The 22,753-nt window shown below is 48.3% G+C and overlaps 1 protein-coding gene, 1 long non-coding RNA gene and 1 pseudogene across 4 annotated transcripts; 2 read left to right on the top strand and 1 right to left on the bottom strand.

The window, feature by feature from the left end:
* Positions 5,961–7,747, top strand: LOC102166857 (annotated as a pseudogene).
* LOC102165847 (zinc finger protein 664-like) lies at positions 8,832–20,373 on the bottom strand. Of its 3 annotated transcripts, XM_005664651.3 has the most exons (5): positions 18,978–20,373; positions 18,266–18,373; positions 17,611–17,826; positions 14,694–15,089; positions 8,832–12,901 (listed from the first exon to the last, which is right to left on the bottom strand). In XM_005664651.3, the coding sequence occupies exons 3-5, from the start codon at positions 17,719–17,721 to the stop codon at positions 12,200–12,202; spliced, it is 1,209 nt and encodes a 402-aa protein (XP_005664708.1). In that variant the 5' UTR covers positions 17,722–17,826; positions 18,266–18,373; positions 18,978–20,373; the 3' UTR covers positions 8,832–12,199. The 3 variants fall into 3 exon arrangements, with proteins under 3 accessions (XP_005664708.1, XP_005664711.1, XP_020950307.1); XM_005664654.3 differs by lacking the exons at positions 18,266–18,373; positions 18,978–20,373 and adding an exon at positions 18,420–18,517; XM_021094648.1 differs by lacking the exon at positions 18,978–20,373 and having other exon boundaries at positions 18,261–18,373.
* LOC110261015 lies at positions 18,670–21,147 on the top strand. Its single transcript, XR_002344717.1, has 3 exons — positions 18,670–18,801; positions 18,942–19,023; positions 20,819–21,147. It is a non-coding gene; the product is annotated as an uncharacterized LOC110261015 (long non-coding RNA).

Here is a 22,753-nt window from a genome sequence, read left to right as displayed (position 1 = left end):
GGAAGACCACCTTCGTGACTTTCCCAGGTCAACCACCCTCTCATGCTTTGGTCGTGGCCAGTGTTGGGGCCGGACAGACCATTTCCAGGCACATTTTGGGGTAGAGGGACATTCACGTCTCCCAGGTGCCACATCTCTACATCTCACATCTCTCTGTGCCACCCTCACTGGTCCTGCTCCGGTTCCCCAAGACGTCTGATCGTTCGGATTGTAGGAACCTGAGGGCTCCTGGGTGTGATCTTTTGGTCCAATATGGGAAGAAGCAATGCCTCTGTCTCACTCCCCGTTGCCAGCATCCTCCTGCATGTTTGAAATGAAGTCTAGTCCCCAGGGACACCCAAGGGACATTGGGACAACAAATGTCACAATAGTATCTCTTTCTCTTCTGGGTCAAAATATTTTCTCATGTGTAAATTTTTTTTTCATTTTATTTTTGCCCAGCCTCAAGCATGCTAAAACCTTGATAGACATGTGGTCCAGCAACTATACCTCAAAACAAAAGCAAAAAATTGTAATAGACAAAGCCTGAATGAAATGGGGCAAATGTAAATGGCTGGGTTTTCGGATCAGTGGATATTATGAGGCTATAATTTTTTAAAAAAGGAAAACTCACCATTTGGGACCATTTGGATGCCCTCTGAAGGCATGGTACTTTGTGATATGTCAGACAGAGAAAGACAAACGGTATGCTCTCGCTTATACGTGGAATCTCAAAAAGCTTAACTCCTAGAAACGGAGAGCAGGTCGTCGGGGGCTGGGCAATAGGAGAAATGGTGAGATCGTGGTCAAAAGTTACAAACGAACATTCCTAAAATGAATAATTTCTGGGAATCTAATCCACAGCATAGTTACTATACTTAATAATCCTGCATTGTATTAAAATTTTTTTTATTACTCATGAATTTCATTACATTTATAGTTATACAACAATCACTGCCTCCCAGTTTTATCGCATTTCCATCCCAAATCCCCAGCACATCCCCCCACCCCACAACCTATCCCCTTTGGAAACCATACGTTTTTCAAAGTCTGTGAGTCATTATCTGTTCTGCAAAGAAGTTCACTGTGTCCTTTTTTTAGATTCCACATGAACATTTGATGTTGGTGTCTCACTGTCTGACTGACTTCACTTAGCACGATCATTTCTAGGTCCATCCATGTTGCTGCAAATGCCGTTATTTCTTTCCTTTTAATGGCTGAATAATATTCCGTTGTGTACGTATACGACTTTTTTTTTTTTGTCTCTTTGCCATTTCTTGGGCCGCTTCCACGGCATGTGGAGCTTCCCAGGCTAGGGGTCTAATTGGAGCTGTAGCTGCCACCCTACGCCAGAGCCACAGCAACCCAGGACCCAAGCCACGTCTGCAACCTACACCACAGCTCACGGCAACGCTGGATCGTCAACCCGCTGAGCAAGGGCAGGGATCAAACCTGCAACCTCTTGGTTCCTAGTCGGATACGTTAACCACTGCACCATGACGGGAACTCCGCATATACGACTTCTTGATCCACTCCTCCGTCGATGGGCATTTAGGTAGTTTCCACATCTTGGCTATTGTACAGAGTGTTGCAATGAACACTGGAGGACATGTATCTTTTCGAGTCATGTTGTTTCTGGGAGTCTAATCAGCAGCATGGTTACTATAGTTAATAACCCTGCATTGCATTTTTTTTTTTTGGCTGTACCCACGGTATGTGGACGTTCCCAGGTCATGGATGGAACCCTTGCCACAGTAGCAACCAGAGCTGCAGCAGTGACAATGCTGGATGTTTAACCCACTGAGCCACCAGGGAACTCCAACAATACTGCATGGTGCACCTGACATTTGCTAAAGGAGTAAATGTGAAATGTTCTCATCCTTGACCGCCCCATGCAACCACATACACACAGACAGGAAATTATGGGAGGTGATTGAGATGTTAGCGAATTTTATTATGGTCATTATTTTGCAATATCGGTTGACATACAACTCTGTGAAGGTTCAGGGCGCTGACCCCTGCACAAGTGAAAATCCAAATATAACCGTACATTGAGCCTTCTGTACCTGTGGCTTTGGATCAGTGGACTCAACCAACCCTGGATGTAGAGCACTATAGTACATATTTAGTGGGGGAAAAAAATCCGTATGTAAGGGAACCTGCACCTGCTCAAACCCCTGTAGTTCAAGGTGTGACATCATTCAATGGAGTCTCAACGAACCTGTGGAAAAAGTAAGTTATAAAAGCAGGAGGCACAGCAGGCTCAGGAGGAAAAGGAACGTGTTCTCTGAGGAGCTGCTCTGGAGCCAGACTTTATCACGTCCTGGGGGACTGTCCATTCGTGGAGGGAAAACCAATTTCGATCCCCTAGATTCTGAAGTTGGCTTTAAGATGCAGAGCAACGGAGAAGCCTTTACATCCTCAGAGGGCGACTTGGCATCCTGATCAATAAACCTCAGGAACTTACCAGGAGAATCACTTGGCATCTGGGAGAGGGATTTGCGGCACCTCTGGGCATGTCAGGATGGTCCCCAATAGACGAGGTCGTGGAGGCAGCAGGTGACAAGGTGACCCACTGGGAGGAAGCCTTGCCCTCACGTCCCTGCTCTACAGTCTTTGCTGGTCAGACCCAGCCTTTCCGCAATGCCTCGCCTTTTTGGGGAAGCCAGATGCTCGCAGTAAGGATCTGAGACACGCAGCCTTGAGCATGAGGGGGAGGCATGAAGACCCTCCCAGTTGTCCCATCCTCCCCGCAAGCTTCCTTACAGAGACTTCCATTGTATTCAGATTTAACCTTCAGGTGTTCCTCTGTTGGAGAGAAGGGTACTTCTGCTTTTCTCATATCACTGCCCCCCATGCTCTTTTCCTCCACGAATGTCGCTTTAGCTTCCTTCCTGCTTTCATCCTATCTTTCATTCATCAGTATCTCGTCCCGCTCTCCCGTACTGTTTCATTGCTGCTGTTTTGTTTCCATTTAAAACCATATGACCCTATTTATTAATGTTTTCAAGGTTATGGCCACGTCTTCAGCCTATGGAAATTTCCCAGCCAGGGACTGAATCTGAGCTGCAGCTGCGACCTGTGCCCCAACTGCGGCAACACCGGCTCCTTTCAACCCGCTGCATCAGGCTAGGGATGGAACCTGCACCTCCACAGCGACTCCAGCTGCTGCAGTCAGATTCTTAAGCCACAGTGCCACAACGGGAACTCTGTATCATACTTTCTTCATTGTATTTTTTTTTTTTTTTTTTTGTCTTTTTGCCTTCTCTAGCACCACAACCGCGGCATAGGGAGGTTCCCAGGCTAGGAGTCAAATTGGAGCTGTAGCCGAGGCCACCATCCACCTGATAGCAAAACCACAGCCACGCGGGATCTGAGCCGAGTCTGTGACCTCACGGCAATGTGGGATCCTTAACCCACTGAGCAAGGCCAGGGATCGAATCCGCAACCTCATGGTTCCTAGTCAGATTCGTCAACCACTGTGCCATGACGGGAACTCCTCTTCATTGTATCTTGACTTTCAGCTTATTATTAACAGATATATGAAAATTCCACACACCTTTATCTATCTTTTCTTTCATGTCTCTTCTTGATTCTGTACATTTAGTCTGATGTATATTTACATGTGATAAAATTTGCCCCTTGAATTCACTTCATTCCTTTTCCAATCATCAGTAAGTCTCACTTTTGTTTTTTGGGTTTTCATTTTATTTTATAGATAACACCATTTGTCATTCTACTTTTATGGATAACACTGTTTATCAAATTATCACACATCATTTTCAATTAAAATGCTTTAATTACATGTAAGCAGATGTACACCACTGTTTTTTCTTATAGGTTTTACACATCTTTTGCAGATATTAATTCCTTTGTTTAACAGTTTTTTTTTTTTTTTTTTTTTTTTTTTTTTTTTTTTTTTTTTTTTAAAATTTTTTTTTTTTTTTTTTTTTTTTGTGATCTATTTTATGTATCCCTCTTGGGGTTTTTTGTTTTGTTTTCTAATGTGGGATCTAGTTCCCAGACCAGGGATGGAACCCAGGCTGCAGTAGTGAGAGTGCCAAGTCCAAATCACTAGAACACCAGGAAACTCCAATGGTATTGCTCTGTATTTATTTATGTGATTATTTTTTTCTTTTTAGGGCCACCCCCATGGCATACTTTCCCAGGCTAGGGATTACATTGGAGCTGTAGCTGCCAGCTCACACCACCACCACAGCAACGCCAGATCTGAGCCGCATCTGTGACCTACACCACAGTTCATGGCAACGCCAGATCCTTAACCCACTGTGCAAGGCCAGGGATTGAACCCACATCCTCATGGGTGCTACTCAGATTCATTTCCACTGAGCCACAATGGGAACTCCAGGTATTGCTCTTTATTTTTTTATTTTATTTATTTATTTTTTATTACTCTTTAAATTGCATTTTAAAATTATTTTTTGCTGGCGTATAGAAACCCAAATAATTTTTGTTAATTAATTTTGCTTTCAGTGACCTTGAAAATCATTCTTAAATATTCCAGTAATTTAACCAATGATTCTACTGGTTTCTTTCTTAAAACTTAAATAATCTGTCAATGATTTAAAAAATGGTCTTCCAATTTTCTGATTATTATAGATTTCACTTTCTCTCTTTATAGGAAACCATGAAATCCGAAAGTATGAGGCATAGAAGCAGCGGTAGCAGGTATTTCTACTAAGTCTCAAATGGAGAGATTTCAAAACGCAAACTTAAAGATGATTCTTGACATTCTAGGTATAAGTTTTTAAATTTTGGTTTCTAATGATCCCTGGCCTGGGAACTTCTGCATGCCATGGGCACAGCCCAAAAGTATTTTTTTTTGGTTTATGCAATAGAGCTGGTGTTGTCTTTTTCACACTTATTTCGTTGCTCTTTGCTCCCAGAGGTATGCTGAGTGCATAATGTGACTAGTAGACTATGGTCACATGAGCTGAGCTCATCGTGTGGTGAATAGAATATTCTCCATTATTCCATCCTTAACAGTGATTCATAGATATTATTTGTATCTGATGTGTTTGGTGCACCTCAGCATTGAAGCATTCTTTGAGATATTTTCTGGGAGAATTTTTCCCGCTGTTCAATGTATCATGAGGAGCCTTGCATATTTATGTCTTTCTATTATTTCAATATAATTTTTTTGTAAGTTATGTTTTCTAGAGTTGTGTCCCCAAATCTCCTCAATTTCCAAATTTATTGGCATAGACAATCATAGTATCATGTTATTTTTCTAATATTTGCCACTCGTCCACTGCTCTCTCTTCAACATTGTTAATTCCTGGAGTTTCCGTCGTGGCTCAGTGGTTAACGAATCCGACTAGGAACCATGAGGTTGCGGGTTGGATCCCTGGCCTTGCTCAGTGGCTTAAGGATCCGGTGTTGCCGTGAGCTGTGGTGTAGGTCACAGACGCGGCTCGGATCCTGTGTTGCTGCGTTTGTGGTGTAGGCCGGCAGCTGAAGTTCTGACTGGACCCCTAGCTTGGGAACCTCCATGTGCTGCGGGTGCAGCCCTAGAATTGACAAAAAGACAAAAAAAATTGTTAATTCCTGATATTATTGGTGTCTTCCTGTGGGGGAGTGTTACAGTTTCATATAGATTTTTTTTTTACTTTTTTTTTATTACTCGATGAATTTATCACATCTGTAGTTGTATAATGATCATCACAATCCAATTTCACAGGATTTCCATCCCAAACCCAAGCACATCCCCCCATCCCCTAGATTTTTTAAACTATATGTTATTATTATTTTGAAGGACCTGACTTTTGAATTTGTTTTTCTTTTCCACATGAGGATTGTAATCTTTTTTTTTTTTTTTTTTTGGTCTTTTTAGGGCCACGCCCACAGCATATGGAGATTCCCAGGCTAGGGGTGGAATCGGAGCTGTAGCTACCAGCCTACCCCACAGTCACAGCCACAAAGTATCCAAGCCATTTCTGCGACCTACAGCAGAGCTCACGGCAACACCGCATCCTTAACCCACTGAGCGAGTCCAGGGATCGAACTCACGTCCTCATGGACACTAGTCGGGTTCATTACCACTAAGCCACTACGGGAACTCCTGTAATCTTTTAATTTTGGCCTTTACTTGTATCAATTCCAATCATCTTTTTAGAATCGATGGCTATTTCTGTCTACTGCTACCATTTTCTTTTTTCCCTCTGTTTCAATGAGCAATTGGAACTCTATTTTCCTTATAAACCTAATTCTATATCTAAGGTTCTCAAGAATTCCCCCGGACCAGGATCTGGAAGCGACACACCTTGGCCTGTCATCCAGAAGCGTTAACATGCTTACATCTTAACCTCACACTGACCTCTGAGTCCTTACAGCCTTCCTCAAGCTCCATTATTTCAAACTTCACGGCATAATCGATTTTGTTTCATTTGATCTAATTACAGCATGTAAGACATCAATGCAAAAATGTTTCCAAGTGATGTAGTTTGAGGGCTTTTCTTCATATTTCAAATTTGTGTTGGGTTCATGGGAAACTCATTGCTCTTCATGTTCCATATGTCTGTCTTCTTAAATCAAAATCCCTTGAAAAAGTCTATATGATTTGACCCGACTTTGGTCAATGCCTCGTCTGCATGTTCAAGTTGATACCAGATAGCGTGTCATCCTTTGGAGTAAGCCGTTTTCTGGATGAGGTTGGGTGTGAGGTAACTTCGTTCATGCACAGAGTAACCCGGGGTCTTTCCATCTGTACCACCGCCCTCCTGAGCGCCTTCCAAGCCATCACCATCAGTCCTGGGAATTCTAAGTGGGCGTGGCTGAAATCGATAAACTCTGGGTGCATCTACCCCTCCTCCTTCTTCTTCTGGGGCATCGACCTGCTCATCTACATCCACATCATCAACATGGTAGAAGCGAATCCCAATTTCACAGCTGTTGGGTCTGGATAGTCTTCACTCCACTGCCCAACGAAGCAGTTGGTACACAACCCTCAAGGGCATGTGTGAATGTCATAATAATTCGAAATCTCCTTTCTGTGGGCTTCATGGTGTGGTCCAGGCTCTACGTGGTGAATCTCCTCTGCTTGCATCACCAGAGAGCCTGGCATGTTCACAGCCCCAGCCTCTGGTCCCAGCCATCTCCTGAAATCAAAGCCACCCATACTATCCTTTGGTTGGCAAGTTGCTTTGTCGTCTTTTCTTTTTTAAACAACCTCATGACCTTCTATTTGTTTCACAAACCTGAGAAAAATCCAAGATTGGAGAGAATTCCTGGGATAATTTCACCCTGCTACTCAACCACCTGCCCTTTCGTGCTGATGCAAAGTAGTAAGATTACTTCCAGGTTAACATCTTCCCTTTCGAAGATAAGAAGGATTTTTTTTTCCTTGAAGAAAAACATCCAATAGGTGACCTCACACCCACAGGTCCTTGTGGCAAAGAGGAGTCTTTATAATGATTGTAGAAGGAAAGAAAAAAAAAAAAAACGCCATGTGGATCTTGAACATTGAAATAGGACTAGGATGAAGTGAGATGAGCTATCTATTAAAAATACACCCAGATTTGAAGTCTTACCATGAAAAGGAGTACATAAATATGAAATTAATAACTTTCATTTTGATTGCTTGTTTGATACAATATTTGTGGGTAAATGAAATATATTACACATGGATGATGACAACTAAATTTATCTGCTTTCTTTTGCTCTTTTAAAAATGTGGCTGCTAGAGAGTTCCGGTCATGGCTCAGCAGAAACGAATCCAACTAGTATCCATGAGGATGTGGGTTCAATCCCTGGCCCAGCTCAGTGGGTTAAGGATCCGGCATTGCTGTGAGCTGTAGGTCAGCAGCTGCAGTTCCAATTCAATCCCTAGCCTGGGAACTTCCATATGCCATGGGTGCAGCCCTAAAAAGCAAAAAAAAAAAAAAAAAAAAAAAAAAAAAAAAATGTGGCTACTAGAAACGTTTACATTACATTTGAATTCTATTTCTATCAAATTACACTCCTCTATGGCAGTCATGTATCTATGCAGCATACACATGGCATGCCTCACATGTTTCAGGCACCGTTTAAGGGCTGGGCATACATTCGTGAACAGCAAAAGCAAAATATAATTATTAAGGAGTTTATAGAAAATGTTTGTGGTGATGTCGGCTTCATAGAATGTCTTTGGGAGTGTTCCTTCTTCTTTAACCTTTTGGAAAAGTTTAAGAGGGATGGGTATAAGTTCTTCTTTGTAGGTTTGGTAGAATTTACTTGTGAAGCCATCTGGTCCTGGACTTTGGTTTGCAGGGAGTGTTTTTATTACATATTCAATTTCATTTCCAGTGATCGGTCTGTCCAATTCATCTAGTTCCTCTTGATTCCGTTTTGGTGGCTCTGTGTCTCTAGAAAGTTGTCCACTTCTTCTAGGTTGTCAAATTTGTTCACATATAATTGTTTGTAGTATTCTCTTATGGGTTTTTTTTTTCTTTTGTATTTGTGTAGTATCCGTTGAGATTTATCCCTTTTCATTTCTTACTTCGTTTGAGTTCTTTCTCTCCTCTTCTTAGTGAGTCTGGCCAGAGGTTTGTCAATTTTGTTTACCCTTTCAAAGAACCAGCTCTTGGTTTTACTGATTTTTTTTCTATTGTTTTTTGAATCTCTAGTCTATTGATTTCCTCTTTGATCCTTAGATTTCCTTCCTTCTGCTGAGTTTAGGTTTTGTTTGTTCTTTTTCTAAATCTTTTAGCTGGTATGATGTCAATTTGAGATTTTTCTTCTTTTTTGAGGAAGGCCTGTAATGCTATGAACTTCCCTCTAAGCACTGCTTTTACAGCATCCCATTGATTTTGAATGGTTTGTTTTCATTATCATTTATCTAAAGGTATATTTCATTTCCATTTTGATTTCCTCGTTGACCATTGGTTTTTTAGTAGCATGTTGTTTATTCCATGTAGTCAGTTTTTTCTCATTTCTTCTCCTGTGGTTGATTTCTTGTTTCATGCCATTAGGGTCAGAGAAGATACAGAAAGAATTTCTGCACTCTTAAAGTTGTTGAAGTTATTTTTGTGCCCCAGTATGTGGTCAATCCTTGAGAATGTTGGATGTGCTCTTGGAAAGAATGTATATTCTGATTTTTTTGGAAGTGATGTCCCATTCCTACGCTCGATTCCAGCAAAGGTACTTATATTATGCTAGAAATTACACAAGGAGGTAAAATATTTAAGGCATAGCATATGAAAAAACACCATCCCTAGAAGTTCCTGTGTTGCAAAATGGGTTAAGGATCCAGCATTGCTGTGGTTGTGGTGTAGGTCGCAGCTGCGGCTCAGATTCAACTCCTAACCTGGGAACTGGTGTGGCCAAAAAAAGAAGGAAAAAACTCCACCATTGTGAATGGTTGTGAATGCCTTAAATGTTCTTGGAGAGTAGTTGTATAAGCCTTCCTGGATCAAGTTGTGAAAAAGTGAGGCTTCAAATAGAGTGACAGGTATTAGACATGATACTATTGGAGGCAATTGTCTTCAATGGTCGGAATCTTCAGAGACCCAGATTAATCATATACATGCAGGGGTTCCCGCTGTGATACAGTGGGTTAAGAATCAGACTCTGGCAGCTCAGGTCGCTGTGGAGGTGTGGGTTCCATCCCCAGCTCTGGCGGTGGCTTAAAGGATCTGGTATTGCTGCAGCTGTGGTGTAGGGTACAGCTGTGGCTTGGATTCAGTCCCTGGCCCAGAAACTTCCCTATGCTGTAGGTACGGCCAAATATTCAATACATGTTAAATATATTCAACATGCCAGCATTCAGTGTATATAAAAATTGAATGAGATGCAGTGAGTGCCCATATTTGGTGATGGGTTATCTTTTTTTTTTTTTTTTTTCTGGTGAGATAAAGGAGATTCCAAATACCAGATGGTGACTGCCTTAGGTTATCTGTGAAATTATCTTTATTGTTTTCTAGGTATCGTTTTCCAACTATAAGAAATGAATTCATATTGTTACCAAACAAGAAATACACTTAGAGACTTAAAAGCAAGATACAGAAAGGGTGAAGTGTTAAAATCTTCCTGTGCTAAGATTATTTTGGCTGTGATTGAATCAACCTCTCATTCTCTTCCTTCGCCTTCTTTCGTCCCTAAATGCAAGAGCCCATGCAACCCACCCTCAATCCCCGTGACCCCCAGCACCTCTGTCCTCACTAGACCTGGATGGCTCTAGGGTGGATGGTTTCCACGTGGTCGAGGACCTTCTGGAGGCTCAAAGGAAGGATCTCTACTTATCAGCATGACATCACAAGGCTGGTTTCCGAAGATCCGATTTCATTTCTGCCTCAACCATACCCGTTTCAAAATACCTGTGGGGGTTCCCATCTCCATAAGCCTCAGTCGGCTCGTCTGTAAATGGGGGGGGGGGGGCTGTTTTCCCAGAAGTGAATATCCAGACTCAGAGCTGAGCGGGAAAATAACCCAACGCAAAATCCCACTAACCTCACTGCGGCAGGTTGGAGACCCCCCAGCAGACGGGGCTGGTCTCCTGGTCCTTGCATGGCCTCCCAAAGGGCACAAACAGAGGAGGGCAGCACATGCCCCCTCTCCCAACCAGAGGAGAACTGACCAGAAGGAAGACATTGGCTTTGCAGACAGAGAGGTGCATGCCGGGCTCACATTCAAGCACCCACAGCTTGGACCAGCACTTGGGGCGTGACCCAGAGGTTTCTCAGGCCACAAGCCACCACGGGGACGTTCTCATGACCAGAGGCCCTCATTCGCAGAGTAAATTAGTAACAGCTACAGGGCCACCTAATGGGTCATTCGCGGTAGCAGCTCTGAGTTTACACCACATAACCCGTGTACTGGGTTGGGTATGTGCACTTTCTGCTCTGGGTGAGATTTATACATGTCCCCTCCCCTTATTTTTGATATTTTTGCCATTTCTTGGGCCACTCCCGTGGCATATGGAGGTTCCCAGGCTAGGGGTCGAATCCGAGCTGTAGCTGCCAGCCTACACCAGAGCCACAGCAACGCGGGATCCGAGCCGCATCTGCAACCTACACCACAGCTCACGGCAACACCGGATCCTTAACCCACTGAGTGAGGCCAGGGATCAAACCCGCAACCTCATGGTTCCTAGTCAGATGCGTTAACCACTGAGCCACGACAGGAACTCCATTATACGTGTTCCTCTTGACTTTGCAGGAAAAAAGAAAAAGAGAAATGTTTTGTGAAAGCCCCTCTGCAAAGCCCTTCTTGAGAATATCAAGAACACGAAGCAGCTTACCGGGACCGTGGTGTGTGGCACGCCTCCATGCCTTTGACCTGTGGGCCAAGAGGGCAGCAACTGGCCACCTGTGGCTCTTGAAAGTGCAGTTGGTTCAAATTTGGCGAGTTTGACTATTCACTTAAATTTTGGTGAACGCCGAATAAAGATCGGTACCCACGTTAACAGAGTCGTTCCAGAATGGACTGCCTGGTTATGTATGTATGTATGTATTTTGCTTTTTAGGGCCACGCACACGGCCTATGGAAGTTCCCAGGCTAGGGGTCAAATTGGAGCTGCAGCTGCCCGCCTAGGCCACAGCCACAGTAACGTGGGATCTGAGCTGCATCGGCAACCTACGCCACAGTTCATGGCAACACCCGATCCTGAAGCCACTGAGCAAGGCCAGGGATTGAACCTGCATCCTCATGGATCCTAGTCGGGTTTGTTAACTGCTGAGCCATCAAGGGAACTCCAGGATTGCCTGGTTTTGGATAATGTCCTATGGTTATCTAAGATGGGCTCCACGGGGGAAGCCGTGTGAAGGCACATGGGAAAGTCTGTGTGATATTTGCAACTTCTTGTGAGTCTATTTCAAACCAAAAAGTTACAAAAAACAAAACAAAAAACCAAACACAACTCTTCCACAGGGGTACTAGCCACAATTCAAACGCTCAAAAGACCACATGGCTGGTTGCTAAGATATTGGAGGGCACTGATGCCAAACTTTCCTTTCTTTGGCAACCCCAAAGCATGTGGAAGTTCCCTGGGACCGGGGTCAAACCTCTGTCACGGCACATAGGTGCCAAGCCGGAATGGTGGCAACACTGGATCCTTAACCTGCTGAGCCGCCAGGGAACTCCCCCAAATATTTCTCTCGCTGCAGAAAGTGCTATTGGACTGCACTGTCCTAAAGAGGGCCTCTCCTGGACATGGTTACTGCTTGTATAACGGCTTTGGGGACATGGAGCCCTCCTTGGCTCCCCGCTACCCAGCACCCAGCCCTCACCCATCCCCATGCACCCTCTGATGCTGCTGCAGGTTGCTGGGATGCGCGAAGCCCTTGCCGCAGATGCCGCACTTGTAGGGCGTGTCCCGCGTGTGCACCTTCTCGTGGACCGCGCAGTAGTTCAGGTCCTTGAAGAGCTTAGGGCAGAAGCGGCAGGCGTGGGGGCGTGTGGCGCTGTGCACGCGGCGATGCTGCAGGAGCAGCGAGGGCCTGGCGAAGGCTTTGCCGCAGGTGTCGCAGGGGTAGGGCCGCTCACCCGTGTGCATGCGCCGGTGGATAGACAGGTAGGACGACTGTTTGAAAGCCTTGCCGCACGTGGCACAGCGGTAGGGCCGCTCGCCCGAGTGCACGCGGTGGTGAGAGGCCAGCGCATTGGACTGCTTGAAGGCCTTGGCGCACAGCGGGCAGACGAAGGGCCGATCGCCCGTGTGCACGCGCTCATGCACCCGCAGGCTGTGGCCGTAGGTGAAGCGCTTGCCGCACACCCCGCACGCGTGGGGCTTGTCCTCGCAGTGCTGCCGCCGGTGCAGAAGCAGGGCGGGCCCAGCTGCGAAGGCCTTGCCGCAGTCCGGGCAGGGGAAGGGCCGCGAAGGAGCGTGCAGAGGCTCATGACGATGTAGCTCGTAGGGGGTCTTGAAGCGCTTTGGGCAGGATGCGCAGGAGAACGGGCGCTCCCCGGTGTGGATGCGGCGGTGCTCCTGGGGATGGGGACAGCACGGGGAGTGAGGGCGGGGGCTCCTGTCTGCAGGACACGCCTCTCCAGGTAGACGCACCCCTAGTACTTGCCGGTCTCCGGTCTCTGGTCTCCGGTGTCCGGGAGAGAGACCAAATGAACTTAGACCAACCATCTAAACTTTTTTTTTTTTTTTTTTTTTTTAGGGCCGCATCTGAGCACATGGAAAGTCCCAGGCTAGGGGTCCAATCAGAGCTGCAGCTGCCGGCCTACACCTCAGCCACGGCAAAGGCCAGATCCAAGCCGTATCTGCGACCTACACCACAGCTCACCACCAAGCGGTATCCTTAACCCACTGAAGAGGGCTAGGGATCCAGTCCGAGTCCTCATGGATACCAGTTGGGTTCTTAACGCACTGAGCCACAACAGGAAATCCCAAACATTTTCAAAATTACAAATCAGAAGTCCCCGATGTGGTTCAGTGGTAATGGATCTGACTAGTATTCACGAGGATGCAGGTTTGATCCCTGGCCCTGCTCAGTGAGTTTAAGGATCTGGCCTTGCCATGAGCTGTGGTGTAGGTTGCAGATGTGGCTCGGTTCTAGAATTACTGTGGTTGTGGCATGGGGGCAGCTGCAGCTCCGATTTGACCCCCAGGCTGGGAACTTCCATATGCCGGGAGCGCAACCCTAAAAAAGAAAAAAAAATTACAAATCAAACCATTAAGTAAAATACATTTCAAATAATAATAAAATGAAATAGGTGCTTCCTCCGACCTGGACAAATGGACCTTCACCATGACCTGGAAGGCCATGTTCAAAGTCATAATTTTTGGAATTCTTAGAGTTCCATACACTAGAACTTGGGGGCCCAGGAGAGCCTCCTGGAGCTTCTCAGGCCTCTGGGGATATGGCACCCACAGAAGGACAGCCCGACCCACATCCCTAAGCCTCCCTGCCACCCTTCCAGCCTAGTGCACACACGCTGCTGGCAGGGCAAAGTAGGCCCCTGGGATGGTGGATTCAGAGAGAGCCCTGGAAGTAGACCTGTGGCTTCTTGGAATTTCAAGGTCTCTTGTCCCTTTGGCTACACAAGGAGGGGCAGCAGGAGAGGGGCACCCGTCACGTGAGGGATCCAGGGTAGGGCCCTGAGAGTGGGGGCTGCCTCCGCTCTAACTCCTGGCTTCTCTTTCCTCCCATCATGGCCCTTGACCCTCTCCCCTTGCCCTCCCTTTCCCTCCCCAGCCACGGAAGCCTATCTTTCCAGTACGTTCTCCAAATCTAACCCCTATCTCCTTCTTACCCTCCTCAAAAATCTTTCCCTATTTCCCATCAACTCATGGCCACCCAGCGACCACCTCCCTCAGTGGTAGGTCTCCTTTCTCTAGGCCTCTCTCTCGTCTTTCCTGGGCTTGGTCTACCTTCTAGCTCATCTCCACATTCATTTAACTCAACCCCACCTCTGCCATCCTGCCCCCATTCCCTTCCATCCCAGCCACATCTCCCTCTGCAGTGGGCTCTGCCTCTCCCCATCCACCCCAGGTACCTCCAGTCCAAAGGCCCCGCTCACCCTGGTCGCAGAAAGGGCCACCCCTCCGTTCAAAGCAGGACCTACAGCAGGTCCACCGCCCTTCCCCCGCAGGCCCCACCCCCTCCTACAAGCCCTGCCCCTTTCCTTCAGGCCCCGCCCATCTCTCCTCCACCGCCCTGCCCCTTTTCCCGCAGGCCCCACCCCTCTCTCCAGACCCTGCCCACCTCCCCGTGCCCCGCCCAGCCCCGCCCATTTCCCGCGGGCCCCGCCTCCCCTCGGCCCCGCACCTGCAGGTTGCTGGCTCGCTTGAAACGCTTGCCGCAGGCGTCGCAGCGGTGAGGGCGCTCGTCGCTATGCACCAGGCGGTGGCTCTTGCAGTCCGAGTGGCGTTTGAAGGCGGCCGCACACAGGCCGCAGCGGAAGGGCCGCGCCGCAGTGTGCACCACCTCGTGGCTCAGCAGTTCCCAAGCGCGCTTGAAGGCTTTCCCGCAGGCCCCGCAGCTGAACCTCCTGAGCAGCCCCTCCCGGCTCTCAGAGCTGTCGCGGAGGGAGCCTGGCGCCCTCTTCGAGGAGCGCTCCGCCGCCGCTGCCGCGTCCGGAACCAGCCGCGCTGTCGAGTACGCCCCGTGCTCATCGATGAGCTGCACCAGGACCGGAGCCGCATCCTCGGCTCCTCCGGGAGCCTGGAAGAGGTGAAGAAGGGGCTCGGGTAATCCCCCCATCCCACCCCTGCCCAGGCGTGACTGTGAGCTTGGGGCTGCAGCCGCCACACTTACAAAATGGGCAAATAACGGGACCGACCTCCTGGAGCGGTGATGCGGATCAAGAGGGTTAAGATTGAAATCCTGCTTCCCCACCCCACCCCTGCCCCTCCTGGCGCCTTCCTGTCAGCAAAAGGGAGCTCCTCCTTTTCTTCCAAGTGCTCGGGGCAAAAACCTGACACGCCTTTCTCACAGATCTTCATCTAATCTCTCATCAAGTCCACTGACTTGAAAATACATCCAGAATCCGACCACTTCTTTCCATCCCCAAGGCCAGCACCCTCCTGGAAGCCAAAATCATCTCTCGGGCTACCGCCATGGTCTCCTGAGTTCTCTGCCTCGACGCCCAAGGTCTGCTCCCCACATAGCAGCCACAAGGCACCTATTAACACCTAAGTCGGCTGAAGTCCCTTCTCAGCTCAGAGCCCTACCTGGCTCCCCTCTAACTCAGAGAAAAGCCCAAGTCCTCACTCTGACCCAGGAAGTCCTTCGTGACACGCCTGCCTTTCTTCTTTGACCTCATCGCTCACCCTCACCCCTGGCTCACCAGGCTCTGGCCACTCCTAAGGCATCCTCAAGGTTCCCTAGCAGAGTGGTTGCCTAGAGCCCTCTTCCTCTCAAAAGCTGTGGGGTTCCTCCCTCACCTTTGTCAGGTCTTTGGTCAAACGTCACTTCTCCTTCAGCTCTTGCCTTACCACCCTATTTAAAATGGAAACTCATGCTATCCCTCTGACTTTTCCTACCCGCTTCCTGGCTTTATTTTTCTCCAGAGTACTTATCTTTGGATGTGAGCCTGGAGCTGTCTGTGTTCCTCTTTTGCACCCTGTGAGAAGAGTCAGCCTGGCAATGAAATATCCATAGAAGAAAACAACCCCCAAAGAAGAAAGAGATGGCTTCCTGATGAGCACCTAGATCTAGCTACACCTGAAGCATCCTTTCCTCCATTCTGGTTAGGTCAGGCAATACATTACCTTCTGCTGCTCAAACAAGTTTGAGTTGTTGTTGTTGTTTTATGTCATATGGTAGGCTGAAGAATGGCCTCTAAATATATCCAAGTCCTAAATCTCTAGAACTTGGGCTTGTTGCCTTAAATGGTAATAGAGGAGTTCCCTGGTAGCATAGCAGTTAAGGACTTGATGTTGTCACTGCTGTGACTCGAGTTCCAACCCTGGCCCAGGAACGTCCGCATGCCACAAATGTAGAAAAACAAACACAAACAAACAAACAAAGGGTAATGGAGACTTTGTAGATATGATTGAATGAAGGATCTTGAGATGAGGCGCTTTTCTGCGTGACTCTAAATGTAACCATAAGTGTCCTTATAAGAGGGAAGCGGAGGGATATCTGATGCTGAAGAAGATGGCTAGGTGACCCCAGAACTAAAAGCTGCTGGCTGTGAAGACAGAGGAAGGGTCAGGAGCCGAGGAATGTAAGGAAGCTCTGGAAGCTGGAAAAGGCAAGGAAATGACTTCTCAGGCGTCCGAGGCAGCACAGCCTCGCTGACACCTTGATTTCCACCTTGTGAAACTGATTTTGAACTTCTGAACTACCAACTGTAAATGAAGAAATGGGTGTAGTTTTAAGTCACCCAGTCTGTGGTCCTTGGTTTCGGCAGCCATAGGAAACCAGGACTTGCCATTGGCAGCCCAGACTCCAAACACAGAGGGGACGCTGGTAATAAAAACCTTTTCTTTGGCATTTATTCAACACTTGCTGGATATTAGGCACCAGACCAAGTGCTCACAATAAACTGAAGCTCAGAGATGGTGAGTCACTGGCCTGAGGTCACAGAGCTTGGAAGCAGAAGAGGCAAGATTTGAATCTGGGAAGTCTGGCTCTAAAGCAGCCCTCACCAGTCCACGGTCCCCTGCGAATTCAGTGACAGGGTCAGAAATAACATTAGTTATTGGATCCTCAGGGGATGTGGGCACTGTTCTGAGCAATTCATGTGTATTAAGTCCCTGAACTGGAGTTCCCGTCGTGGCTCAGTGGTTAACGAATCTGACTAGGAACCATGAGGTTGCAGGTCCGATCCCTGGTCTTGCTCAGTGGGTTAAGGATCCGGCGTTTCTGTGAGCTGTGGTGTAGGTCGCGGACGCAGCTCAGATTCCGCGTTGCTGTGGCTCTGGCGTAGGCCAGCGGCTACAGCTCCGATTAGATCCCTAGCCTGGGGACCTCCATATGCCGCGGGTGTGGCCCTAAAAAGCAAAATAAACATTAAATAAGTAAATAAATAACTAAATAACTAATTCATTCTGGAACAACTCTGTTAACGCGGGTACTGATCTTTATTCGGAGTTCACCAACATTTAAGTGAATACACAGCAGTGTGTCCATGGGCCAAGTCACAAAGCCAGGAAGTGATAGATCTGGGACTCACACTCACTCACAGCTGCCTGAATCTCTGCTCCTACTGGGGTGAGGTGGGGATCAGGGAGCTCACCTCTTCTTCTGGGACCTCAGGCTCTTCAGGGTGTATCCTCAGCTGACCTGGATCGAACCCCAGACAGTCTGGGGGGTCTCCAGGACCCGCTTCTCCGTCTCCTGCCTTCATGAGGTGAGGTCTGTCCCTGACTCAGTCCTTGGGCTCCAGATGCCAAAGAGAGGGTGAGGTGAGGCTGCTGTCAGTCAGCTCCCGGTGGTGAGGAGGCAAAGGGGGCTGAAGAAGAGAGAAGGGGTCTGAGGCGACAGGGAGGGCTTTTTCCATGCTGCTGGTGTTGGGAGAGGGGTCTTATCTGCCCTAGAGGCCCAGGGAGGCCATCTCTCTCCAAGACTCTCCTGGGAAGGGGTGCGTGTGTGTGTGGGGGGGTGACAGTCGCACTATACTCTCCATCCCCACAGCCTTGAATCCAGGTCATGCGTGTCCTTGCCCAGCCTCCTCCCGGGCCTCCCTGCCTCCAGTCTCCCCTCTCCAGTCTGTTACCCACACGACCCCAAACAGGTCTTTCTACGGCCAGATGACCTTGTCCCTCGCCTGCTCACGATCCTCCCATGGCTCCCCAGCACCATGAGACAGCGTCAGGCCCCTCAGCCTAGCAGTCCAGGCTCCCTACATACTCTCCAGCATCATTTTTGATATATTTGCCCGCGGACCTTACATTCCGGCGCAGCCCCCTCTTCTGCAAATAGATCCTTAACTCTTCCACTGTGGGGCGTTTGCACCTGTTGTTCGCCCGGATCTCAGAGCCTCTGTCACAGTCCAGCTCCTGCTTCAAGGCACAATTCAAACCTGTTACCCGCGCACACACTCACCCGGACCCTCCCCATTCATACATGAAGAGGTTGCTCCTCAAGAACTGCCCAAATCTCCCCAGACTAACAATGGTCTCTCCCAACCAACTCCGTCCCCCTCAGTCGGACACGCAATGAACTCGCCCACCCCAACCTCCTACCTCCCCACCAATGAACCCGCCCATCCAGAGGCCCCGCCTTCTTTTCCCGATAAAGGTCTTCCAGGCCCCGCGCCCTTCCAACAAGGGTCTCCCGAAGGCCTCTCCGCTCCTCTTCCAACCGTGTGGGCCCCCTTTCGCCCTTCCCCCCATTTTCTCCTGACCTCCGTGTCAATGGTCTCGCTCGCCGAATGGTCCTTTCCGCCCCCAGGCCCACTGCCCCCCATCCCTCTTCTGGAAACTTGGTACGTCCTGGAGTGGTAGAAGAGAACGGGAATCGGGCGAGACCATTACCAGAGCGGGGGGTGGAAGGTGAGGTGAGCCATGAAGGGAGTCCTTTCAACTAGGGACTGACCAGACCTCTGGCTTCCCTGGTGCCTTTCAGATTCGACCTGTATCTCTCCAAACTCCGCTGCCTCACCTTTCGGTCCAGGTATTCTGCCGGTTCACGGGAGTCTCCATCCACGGTAGGATTCTGGGCCCAGTGCCTCTGGCTCTTCCGAATGCGCATGCGTAATGCCTGTCTGGTACCGTGGCTGGTTTTTATCAGGTTGACCCGGCGAGTTTTCCCTCCCTATGGAAATTTGGAGCATCACCAAATTCACCTCAAACGCCAACCCACAGCGTCCGCCTCTCAAAAAGAAATGGAAAGGGCTGATATATAATGACAAGCAATTACCGATATGCTTAGCATGTGCTAGATAGTATAAGCATGTGATTTTTAGTTCTTAAAACGGTCTGAGTTACTATTATCCCTATTTTCCACATGGAGAAAGCGAGGCTCAATGAGAAAGAGCCTCAAGTGCATGACCACGTATTGGGAGCCTGCTGTGTATGACTCCATCCCGGCGCTCTTTCTGCTAAAACGAAAGCTCTTGAAAGTGCAGGGGTGGACGGTTCCCGTGGTGGCACAGCGGGTTAAGGATCTGGCTTGGGTCCTTGCTGTGGCGTGGGTTAGATCCCTGGCCCTGGAACTTCGCATACCCCGGGCTTGGCAAAAAATAAAAAAGTGTGGGGGTGGAGGTTGAGGGAGGACCTACCCTCTTCTCTGCTGTGTGCCCTCGGATAAGTCACTGAACCCCTCTGATTTAATTTTCCCAGCTGGAAAAAACGGACACAATCCTTATCTCCTGGGGTGTATAGGGGTGATCCTATAGGTGACCCACCCAGCAGACCCACCTAGCACAGTGTAGTTCAGGGATAGTTAAATATCAGCATGGAGGCAGGCATGGGATTTTGATGGGTAAAGAAAGCCAGATGGAAAGCTATAAAGAGAGTTCTGGACCAAATGCGTAGAGATTTACTGCTACCCATCACCGGCCAGTTGTTGCTACAAAGAACACAGTGTTGCCAGAGAGTCTGAGATGGCCTGGCTTCAGCAGAGTGGATTTCAAACCATTTTGCAACTCCAGGCTTCTTTCCAGGTGCAGTGAGTCCAAGTGGGAACAGACTGGGACGAAAAAGCAGGACCCTGTGTATCCCAGCTCTGGCTTTAACATCAGTAATAACTTTGATGATGACAGGCCGTCTTCGGAAAACATCCCATGTGTTATCGCAGTCAATCCTCAAACTTATGTGATAGATATTCCCATTTTACAGATAAGAAAACTGAGGCACTGGGAGTTTAATAATGCAGCAAATAACAGTGAATCTGCTAAAACATCCCAAGTCCTCCTCTACCAGACCCTCATTTGTTTTCTAATGTAACCCTTGTGCTCCATCCTTTCTTTAATTTTTAATTTTATTTTTTAAATTTATTTTTTAAAAATTTTATTATTGTTGATTTACAATGTTCTGTCAATTTCTGCTGTACAGCAAAGTGATGTGGCTACACATATACATACATTCGTTTTCTCACATTCTCCTCCATCATGTTCCATCACAAGTGACTGGATACAGTTTTCCCAGGGCGATGCAGCGGGATCTCATTGCCTCTCCACTCCAAATGCAATAGCTTGCATCTACCAACCCCAAACTCCCAGTCCATCCCCCCTCTCCTCTCCCCCTCCCCCTTGGCAACCACAAGTCTACTACCTATGTCCATGGCTTTGTGTGTGTGTGTGTGTGTGTGTGTGTGTACATAGGTTCATTTGTGCCATAGATTCCAGATACCCATCTTCTTTTATCACCTCAATTCCTGATATCAGTTCCTCTCCTATCCCCCTCAACTTCCCTGTGACTCTGTTTATCTAAAACTCCCAATCTCCCATGTCATATCTCTGCTCTCAAATTCTGAATCTCTTCCATTCATTTCATCAACAGTTTATGGAATATCCCCTCTGTGCCGGGTGCTCTTCTGGGCTCTGGAATTTTTCGTGGTAAGCAGCACAAGGCCGCCCCCTAGTGGGGACGATGGACAATTTTAAAGATAAATGATGAACAAGTAATTTAGATCCGGTTTTTGAAAGAAAGAATAAGGGGGGATGGGATAGCGACTGGTGGTGGGAAGGGGATAGTGGTTACTTTAAATAGGGATGTCAAGGGCATCTATTCCTGGGAGGTGACATTTAAGTCTGAAACACAAACAGTTGGATGGGCATTCCAGGCAGAGGGAATAGCAGGGGCAAAAACTAGATCAAACTGGTCCTATGTGCGGGGGGTGGGGGTGGGGGATGGGGCGGAACGGGGAGAAGCCTGCTGTGGGTGAAACAGGAGGGCAAGTGATAAGAGATATGGCCGGGGAGTTCCCGTCGTGGCGTACTGGTTAACGAATCCGACTAGGAACCATGAGGTTGCGGGTTCGGTCCCTGCCCTTGCTCAGTGGGTTAAAAATCCGGCGTTGCCGTGAGCTGTGGTGTAGGTTGCAGACGCGGCTCGGATCCCGCGTTGCTGTGGCTCTGGTGTAGGCCGGTGGCTACAGCTCCGATTCAACCCCTAGCCAGGGAACCTCCATATGCCGTGGGAGCGGCCCAAGAAATAGCAACAACAACAAAAGAGACAAAAAGACCAAAAAAAAAAAAAAAAAAAGAGAGATATGGCCGGACAGTTAGGAAACGGGAAACTCCATATTTGCTGTAACATCCCAGTTCATCCTGTATATTAGTGCTGGCCAACAAACATTTCCCAGATTATGGAAATAGTCTAGATCTCCACTGTCCAATACAGCAGAGCCACTGAGGATTTGAAATGGGGTGTGACTGAGGAACTGAATTTTTCATTATATTCCATTTAATTACTTTAGCCACATATGACAACCTCCTACTGATTTGGATAACTTCCCACTACACCTCAAAAGATCCAGCTCTTGGAGTTCCCGTCGTGGCGTAGTGGTTAACGAATCTGAGTAGGAACCATGAGGTTGCGGGTTCGGTCCCTGCCCTTGCTCAGTGGGTTAACGATCCGGCGTTGCCGTGAGCTGTGGTGTAGGTTGCAGACGCGGCTCAGATCCCGCGTTGCTGTGGCTCTGGCGTAGGCCGGTGGCTACAGCTCCGATTCAACCCCTAGCCAGGGAACCTCCATATGCCGCGGGAGCGGCCCAAGAAATAGCAACAACAACAACAACAACAAAAAGACAAAAAAGACAAAAAAAAAAAAAAAAAAAAAAGATCCAGCTCTTCCTTAAAACTCCCACTCTCCCCAAACACCCCAATGCTCCCTACAAGCCTCCACTCGCCCCTATAAGAATCCTCTACCTACTACACAATGCACAAACAACCCAATTCTCTTTCTTTGTACATATGAATTCACCCAAACACTCCCACTCCCTCAGAACACCCAATGCCTAGAATCTCCCCAACTCTCCCTATTTCACCCTGATTCTTCTATCACACTCTCCATTCCTCCAAGAGCACCTCAGTGCCTCGGCTGTTACTCTGTTTCCTCCCGCGGTATCCCTTAAACATCTCACCCCGCCCCCTTCCGTTGCAGAGTTACCATGGCAACGCCCATCTAGGATTTCTCTCCAACCCTCCTGCAGCTATTCCGCGCACCTAGCGGGGCCCAGCACCATAGAAACTGGAGTGGTCCCCTCCTCCCCCCTCACGCGAGATGGCTGTTCTGGGACCTAGACCCTTCAGATCCGAGAGAGCCGGGAGAGATGAGGGGCCCCCACAGTGCTCAGCGAGCAAAGGGTCCTCCCCATTTTTCAGCCCGGATCCAACTGAGCACCCTGCAGCAGGCAGACGCTCAGATGGAAACGCCAGGCAGCGGATTCTACTGCGCAGGTGCTCACAGTTAGCGGACCTCGCAGGAGGCGCT

The sequence above is a fragment of the Sus scrofa genome, chromosome 6 (genome assembly GCF_000003025.6).
Source record: "Sus scrofa isolate TJ Tabasco breed Duroc chromosome 6, Sscrofa11.1, whole genome shotgun sequence".
In the NCBI taxonomy this organism is placed as follows: Eukaryota; Metazoa; Chordata; class Mammalia; order Artiodactyla; family Suidae; genus Sus; species Sus scrofa.
This window is presented reverse-complemented; position numbering and strand designations above follow the sequence as displayed.